Source organism: Pseudochaenichthys georgianus, chromosome 4, assembly GCF_902827115.2.
Source record: "Pseudochaenichthys georgianus chromosome 4, fPseGeo1.2, whole genome shotgun sequence".
Classification (NCBI taxonomy): domain Eukaryota; kingdom Metazoa; phylum Chordata; class Actinopteri; order Perciformes; family Channichthyidae; genus Pseudochaenichthys; species Pseudochaenichthys georgianus.
In genome coordinates, this window is record NC_047506.1 from 32,569,812 (window position 1) to 32,578,476 (window position 8,665).

The window sequence follows — 8,665 nt, forward strand, 5'->3', positions numbered from 1 at the left end:
TTGGAAATGTATAGCTGAGGATGCTGTAGACTCCGCCCACCTGGTGCAGCAGCACCAAGGTGGAAAACAAACTCACCGACTCACTGGGACTCAGCACTCAGGTGGTTAGTTGCGTGGATACTGCGGGTGTTGCCGACCTGACAGACAGTTTGAATAAACTACAGTTTGGGTTTTACTAAACGTTGGACGTCAACAAATCTGAAACATATCAGGTGAATAAATATCCTTCCACCAACGTCAGCCGGTGTTATTTACAGCATCGCCTCACAACGTGTTATGTCACTCCGTGTTATTTTATGGTTGTCCAGTCAACAAGTAACACGTGCATTGTATTGCTAATAGGTGCTGGATTATTTTGTCGCTTTCCTTAGCAAGCAGGATTTTTTACATTTTGGCACGCATTTTTGCGACCTGCAGTCTTTATTCAGCTAAAATGTAAGCTAGCTACAGTACCACTCTCCCCTTGCCACACCATAAATGACACTAGCACCACATTAGCAACCTAGCCGTGTGGATAATCTACCTTTGGGCTAACTAGCAGTAAAGCTAGTGTGGCTACATTGTCATAACAATGGACGACCCTGGTATCAAGAAGCAGAATTGGGACGTGAAGGAGACAGAGTTATTTCTGGAAATACTGAAGGACCTGGACATGAAAAAATGCTTAGACGGGAGGAAAGTAAGGAATAATAAACTGTTTAAGGTGGCACACAGGAGGATGACAGCGGCTGGTTATCACAGAACTGTGGACCAATTAAAGTTTCGCTGGAAACTTCTCAAAAGTGCATATTATAAGTGCAAGAGGGAACCGAACCTCCCGGCAACGACCAAAATACAAGGTTGGTGGCGGTATGAAAAGACTATGATAGCTATCATGGAGTCCAGACACCCCTTGTTAGGAGCTGGTGTCAACTCTGTCAGGAATGATGAAGTGCCAGAAGACTCGGATGGAGAAGCATCGATGCTGCACTGGCCGCAGCCCTGCCCGGACAATACCGCCCAGAACCTGGGTTTAATTGTAGGGGTGATGCCGTGGATGCGATGTAGTCTTGTCTTCAGATCGTAACCATTTCTGCCATGTGATGCATGCATTCATTACCCAACCGCTCGTGAACATGTCTCATACTCCTATAACTCAGTGTGATTCTACAGTTTTGATTTGTATCTTTATTTAAACAAGCAGTCTCATTGAGCTCAGATCTCATATTCACAAGACAACATGAGCACAAGAAACATCTTGAGTATGAGCATAAGGCAATTCATTAAAATCTATTTTCGTCAAAATCACAATACTCTTGAATAACACAGTTTTTACAAAACCTAAACAAAACATTTAAGATGTATTGCAGGACTGTTGATTTAAACTGAATGTGACATATAATAAACTGGCAACTTGGTGTAGTATGGTACAACATATACGTTTTTATGACCTATCAATTGGTCTGTAGTACTACTTTCCCAGCTATTGTTTCATTGTTTATTTTCTAGTAAGGGTGAATAATGCCCATTGCAATCTCTCAAATTAACAAAAAATTGTACCAGTATGAATCAGGGATTTTAGCATTAGAAATTATCTGCAAGTTTAAGTATCAACATGTTCTGTCGGTAGACAAATATCAATACCATGATGCCTTCTATTTGTTTACCGTATAAGCTTCTTTCAAATATTAAGACATGTGATTTACAGATAGATTTACTGCTTGATTTCTCTGCTGCAGCTGCCAGCTCTGTGTTAACCCTTTAAACTCTAATCTGAGTAAGCGATGCAGTTGCAGGACAAAAAGACCCAGGACAGAGCAACTACACTGAAAGCGAAGACATTTGATGACTGTCACCCAGGAGTTTACAAGTTATCTTTCGTCATTTAACCTGACGCCGAAAGTAATCCAGTTGCTTGTGACAATGTGAACACAGTCAATAATTGCATTGCCTATGGTAAATGACACTAATGGCGTCTGGCATCTAACTGTAATAACGATAACTCCCAACTTCTATTCGAAATTTGGTGCACATTTCCCTCATAAGAAATAACAAGGTCATGATAAAATAATTTACTTGTCCATGCGTGTGTATGCTTGAAAAAATACCTTAAATAATAACATAATTTAAATGAGTTGCCTCCATTATTGTCCATAAATGAATCAATTGAATTACTAATTGTTGCAGCTTTAACTGTCTTGCACACATGGGGTCTAGCATAATCTTGATGTATATTTGTGATAATGTCTGACACCATTGTCATCATTGGAAATGTGTTATAAGTTGTTTCGTGATTCACTTCCTCTGTTCTTTGGTCAATTGTTTAACTCTTTGATGTTTCCAATTGTTTTCTCTAGATCAAAATGGACCCCGAGATGGACTCGCAGCTGAAGATCGGTTTTATTGGTGCAGGGAACATGGCATTCGGCATCGCAAAGGGCATCTTGTCTGGTAAGTTATGATAAAGTTGTTGAAACTACACAGAGGTTTTAAACAAAAAAAAAGGTGTTAACTGTCCCTTTTGTTCCCATTAAAGGAAATGCTCTTCCTGCAAACATCAAAGTTAGCGCACCATCCTCAAGAAACCTGGGACGCTTTCAGGTACGTTTTACTTTACTTCTCTATCAGTGCTCAGTAGGATGGGATGGATTGCAGGACAGTGAGCATGATGGTAACTGTTTGTAAGATCAGTTACAGTGATTTGTTCTGTTGTTGATGAGTCGGGTAGGTGTCACTTTATTTGAATGTGTGCACATAGTTAAACAATTGCAGGGTACAAATAAGTAACTCCTTAAATTTGAAACGTGTGTGCTAACAGAATATTAAGATATGAATTACATTTTTACAAAAACAGTGGTTATGTTGACCCTGCTGTTTATTAACATAAACAAATAAAATGTTAAGTTACCATTATAAAAAATCTGCAAATCGTTTTTCTTGATTTTTGTTTGTTTGTTTTGTCTATAAAATGTGAGAAAACGGTGAAAAATGCCTACCATAAAACTGACTAGTGAAGCACACTACACTTTTTTTGTCAACAATTATATATAATCTGATATCAAAATTGTTTTCAGTTGCCTTTATTTTTTTATTACATTTACATTTATTTCAACTAAAGAATATGTGTATGAATTATCATTCAGTTTGAACCCAAATTAAAATGTAACGTGCCAATGATTTAACTAAACATATGCCTCTCTCATCGTTATCTTTTCTGTGTGCTGTGTTTTATTTATACCTCTAACACAATGTGAACTGTTCATTCTTGTCACAGAGTGATTTCGTGTTTGTGTCAGTAACCTCTTTTCCTCTGTCTTTCAGGAGCTCGGTGTTGCCGTCACTCATTCCAACGAAGAGGTGGTCTCTGGGTCAGATCTGGTCTTTGTTGCGGTCAAACCTCACCTGGTAGCACCTGTTCTCACTGAGATCTCAGAACACGTCACGGAGCGACACATTATTGTGTCTGTGGCAGCGGGGGTAACACTGGCAACAGTAGAAGAGGTGAGAGCATAATGTGAAATGGTTTTTCAAATTAAAATTGTGTTGATCTAAAGATGACTAACATTCTTTTTCTCTTCCGATCTCAAGCTCTTGCCAGAGAATTCAGTCGCCATCAGGCTGATGCCAAATCTGCCATGTTTGGTTCAGGAGGGAGCTCTCCTGTTTGCCAGGGGATCCCATGCGAAACAGGAAGACGGAGCTCTGCTGCGCTCTTTGCTGCACCGCTGTGGTTTGGTGGAGGAGGGACCGGAGGCCTGGATCGACATCCACACTGGATTGAGCGGGAGCGGAGTTGCTTTTGTGAGTGGGCCAGGATTTTATGCTTTGTTTAAAGTCCTTATAACTGCTGGCCTACTCTTGTAGTAGAAAAAGAAGATAAGGAGCCTTTGTTGATCCCCCTAGGGGGAAATTCAGTTTTCCACTCTGGTATATGCACACACAGTAAAAAATACACAGGTATATAGGTGCACGGACACCTTGCTCAGGAGAACCTCTGCAGTGCCCAGGAGGTGAACTGGCACCTCTCCATCTAGCAGTCCACACTCCGTTTTTGGTCCGATCAGACCATTTTATTGCGAAAGTTAAAATAGTATAGAAATCTGTAATTCTTCTAACATGTTCCTTAAAATGGCCAGGTACTGATAATTGCCAGGTAGGGTTCACACATACAAGGAATTTGCTGTGGTGTATAATGGCAAATACAAACACACAGTAAGAGGGATTCAGTTGTAAACAAAGTAGCAAACATAGAGTTCTAAAATATATAAATATACACAAGAAGGAATAATAATAATAGATTACATTTTTATAGCGCCTTTCAAGGGACCCAAGGCCTCTTTTACATGCTGTGAACAAACAAACAAACAAACAAACAAGTAAGGCAAATAATAAAGTAGAAATTAAATAAATAGCAGTGGGAGTGGAAGTACAGTAAGATAAGGAATATTTACTCTGAAAATGAATTTATCAGGTTTCATCTTTTAGAGACTCGAAAGTTCCCCCCGTTAAATAATCACAATAAATCTTGGTACGGCTTTTATTGCCACTATTGTAAAATGGTAATTATTATTGATAAAAAGAAGTCTGCATCACATTACTACAGAATATTTATGGAAGTTTTTAAATGCCCTCTTAAGCATGTGAATCCAAGAATTGAGTTGACATATAGTTGTGCAGACTTTATTTTCATCTCAGTGTTTTACTGGGACTGGTGCAGAATACAAAGTGATTTACTGATTTACATGAGCACACATTGAAAGCTCTGCATTGAATCCTCAGTTAAAATACATATCCAGTCAGTTTAAGTAACATAAAGTACAAAATATAATTATTTACACTTTACCCCTGTATTAATAGGACTTATAAAGATGGTCCCTGTAATGAATAACCTATTGGAAGTATGTTTCAAGTCTGAGAATTGAAAAAGAAAATCCAACAAAGGTCATTAATGCAAACATTGAATGTAACACCATTGTGATATGTGACAATTAATTACTTTGCAGTAATACAAATTCATACACATTTTATTTTGATGCACTTATTTTGTGCACCTTTTGATGCTGATGCATGTGACCCCCTCTCTGCAGGTGTATCTGTTTGCTGAAGCGCTGGCAGAAGGAGCTGTAAAAATGGGAATGCCAAGTGCTCTGGCCCACAGCATCGCATCTCAAACTGTTCTGGTCAGTTCTATTGCGTGTGTGCTTCTGTTTCTCTGTAGCAACATAAGCACTTTTCTAAGAAATACTGTGTTTGTTCGACAGCAAAATATTTGAACCCACCATAATTATTTTGGTCTTTATTCCATCTGATGCAGGGTGCTGGGAAATTGCTACGTGAGTCCGGGAAGCATCCGGCTCAGCTCCGCTCCGAGGTCTGCACTCCGGGTGGAACAACCATCTACGGGCTTCACACCCTGGAGCAGGGCGGTCTGAGGGCGGCGACCATGAGCGCAGTGGAATCTGCCACTGAGAGAGCCAGGGAGCTCGGCCGAAAGTGAGCAGAAAGATCCAGGAAATAACGGCTGCTCTTTGCCTTTCGACTACTACTCCATTGACTTAATTCAAGCCTTCCAACAAACTGACTTTTTGGCTCAACTTCACCATGGAACACAAAGACAAAGGAGGACTTGTCATCTTTTCTTTGTTCATTTCTTTCCCTTTCTCATCAATTAGTGAGAATGCAGATTGCAACCAACTGACATATTCTCCTCTCACCCCTCCCTTTCAGAGAAACAGTGGCCTTCAGGTAACATAAAGAATGTGATGGCCCTTAAGAATGCCTGAGTGTTTTTGTTGTTTCTTGGCTTTGTAAAAATGGTAGTCTTGTGCATGAATGAAGACGCCATCCTAACTTAAAGGTCCCATGTCATGGCCATTTCTACTATCATAATTCCATTGTTGAGGTCTACTAGAATAGATTTATATTGTTCAATGTTCCAAAATCACATTGGTTTCTCATACAGCATCTCTAGTCTGTATAGTATGTGTATTCACTCTCTGTCCTAAACGGCTTGTTGGAGCTCCTGCCCCCCCCCTCCCTATGAGCCCACTGTGCTCTGATGGGTGATTATGTGTTACAATGGCGTTTGTTAGCAACCAGAAAGTGACACCAGTAATGATAAACAGATGAGAATGCTGCGTGGGGTCTGAGTGCCGTGTTGGCGGGATGTTGCGGGGCTTGCTGCTCCGCCCGCTGCTCCGCCCTTTGAGGCTTGAGGAGCGGACAGTGTGAGCTGGATTACTGGTGTTGTTTCCTGGTTGCTGCGTGGGGTCTGCGAAACTCAACCTGAACTCAGCTCGAGCACACACACAAACTCTTTCGCGGTGTCTCGCTGTCTCGGGCTGAGTAATCCGCGGATCCGATGCTGAGAAAATAGAAGGCTGAGTGAATGTGTGTGTGTGAGGAGCTCCACGGGTTGGTCCATTTGGACCTGGGCATGGTTACGTCACCATACTCTGGAAGAAAAAAATGGAAAAAGAAAAATCTCCAATGCGGCGTTCTGGGGCAGCACAGACAGGTATTTTCTGTGTTAGAGCTTTACTCGCTACAGGGTGTACTTTGAGGGTTTGTGACTTTGCACACCGGTTACATGCATAACAAGCTACATAACACACAAGGGGACGGGTAATAGCCAGAAAAGCAGACATGGGACCTTTAAACAAGTGCAGTTTATACTTCCTTTTTATGTCTTAGACAAGAAGAATTTGTTTTAATCAAAAAGGAATGTTGGCTGAATCTTGAAATTGACAAGTAAATTATTTGTTCATGACATTGTGTTTTTTCGAGAGAATTACTACTTTTACATGCACACCAAAAATTCAATCTTGAATACATGTAAGGTGAAATCGAAACTTCATTACTCCCATAGTTGGTAATATTGTAAATACACTTGGATGTACAGTACTTTTATGTACTTTTTCAACTTTTATTGAAGGCAATGTAGAGTGAATACAGAGGGTCACACTGGTGTCAGACTAAATTCAAACTTTATTATGTAGCATCGACCTAAGAAACCATGTATATAAAGGCCTAATATTTTGCCAAATTAAGCAGAAAACCAAAATGTTGGATAATAAAATAATTATCAAGGTGATTTCTTCCAATTTCAATCAATCAATCAATGTTTATTTATATAGCCCAATATCACAAATGTTACAATTGTCTCAGTGGTCTTCACAGTGTGTACAGAATATCTGTATGACAATACGACACCCTCTATCCTTAGACCCTCACATCGTACAAGGAAAAACTTCCGGAGAAAACCCACAGTTTAAAGGGAAAAATGGGAGAAACCTCAGGGAGAGCAACAGAGGAGGGATCCCTCTCCCAGGACGGACAGACGTGCAATAGATGCCGTGTGTAAATTGAAAAGATAATACATTTGCAACATAGGTAGTCCAAATGTTTGGAAATTTGTGTATAATAGGAAGATGACTCCACGAGGATATCCATCCAGGACCTATGATCCAGGACCACAGCCACGACTCGCGATCCAGGGCTCACGGGATCATCCATGACTCCGGATCCCGGCGTATATAGACACCAAAAAGAAAGAAATTTGGGGAAGCTGGGTTAATGGGAACATGAGAGTACACAGGTATAGACAGAGAGAAGGAAGAAGTAAGATGTCCCCCGACAAACTAAGCCTATATCAGCAAAACTAGGGCCTGAATCTAATCAGCCCTAACTATAAGCTTTATCAAAAAGGAAGGTCTTAAGCGCACTCTTAAAAACGGATAGGGTGTCTGCCGCCGGAACACAAACTGGAAGCTGATTCCACAAATGTGGAGCTTGATAAGAAAAGGCTCTGGCTCCCATTGTACTTTTAGAGACTCTAGGAACAACCAACAACCCTGCAATCTTGGAACGCAATGCCCTAGTAGGACAGTAGGGTATAATGAGAATTTCTTGTTTGTTTTTAAAGAGTAAGAGTGCTATATAAAATACTGAAAAGCAGGAAATCTACATTTCATTCATTTTAACATACTTACTACTAACTTGCTATTTTTCTGCAGCCCTAGTGTATACAAAAAAAAATTCCAAAGCCCTACCTTAACCATCTGCAACATTAAAATAATGAACACACTATTGCATTACTAATCATAATCTAATATATTAAAACACTTGTGTACTTTTATTTAAGTCAGATTTTAAATGGATGACTTTTACTACCAAAAGTCTGAGTACTTCTTGCTCACTGCCTTAAGGTCGTACTTGCCATTGCAAAACAAGGTTGTGGGATTTCCTTTTATACAATAACATATAACGTCATAAAGAGTTGGGGATTGTTGTAATAGGACAAAGGTTGAACATTGGGGTATTAGTTATTTAAACCAAATACACATAATTGTTCTGTCTCAGTTATGCAAATGACTCCACTCTAATAATATTAGTAAATACTAATCTGATCATGCAATGTCAAAAAATTTGAGATTTGAAAATGGCCCCTCCCCCATGCTCAGATCACACAATCATCGTTGCTCCTTGTCCTTCCTCCCTCCTCCCTGCTCTTTCCCGTTGTCACTCACCGACTGCTGGAGAAACACGCGTTTAATCCACCGGCCTGCCCCTCACACCGACAAGACAAAATACACAACAGTAAGTACGTTAACGCTGACTGACAGCTGGGGGTTTCAGTCTGTGGAATATTATCTCCAATCATTTGAGAGACATTTTGGACAATGAA

The 8,665-nt window shown here is 40.2% G+C and overlaps 1 protein-coding gene across 4 annotated transcripts; it reads left to right on the top strand.

Annotated features, from left to right (window-relative positions):
• Positions 1-2: 2 nt before the first annotated feature.
• Positions 3-6,748, top strand: pycr3 (pyrroline-5-carboxylate reductase 3). Of its 4 annotated transcripts, none has more exons than XM_034081008.2 (7): positions 3-212; positions 2,337-2,430; positions 2,516-2,580; positions 3,301-3,480; positions 3,568-3,780; positions 5,067-5,159; positions 5,294-6,748. In XM_034081008.2, exons 2-7 carry the CDS (start codon positions 2,343-2,345, stop codon positions 5,474-5,476), a joined length of 822 nt encoding a protein of 273 aa, XP_033936899.1. In that variant the 5' UTR covers positions 3-212; positions 2,337-2,342; the 3' UTR covers positions 5,477-6,748. The 4 variants fall into 4 exon arrangements, with proteins under 4 accessions (XP_033936899.1, XP_033936897.1, XP_033936898.1 ...); XM_034081006.2 differs by lacking the exon at positions 3-212 and adding an exon at positions 238-1,018; XM_034081007.2 differs by lacking the exon at positions 3-212 and adding an exon at positions 238-679.
• The last annotated feature ends 1,917 nt before the right edge of the window (positions 6,749-8,665 follow it).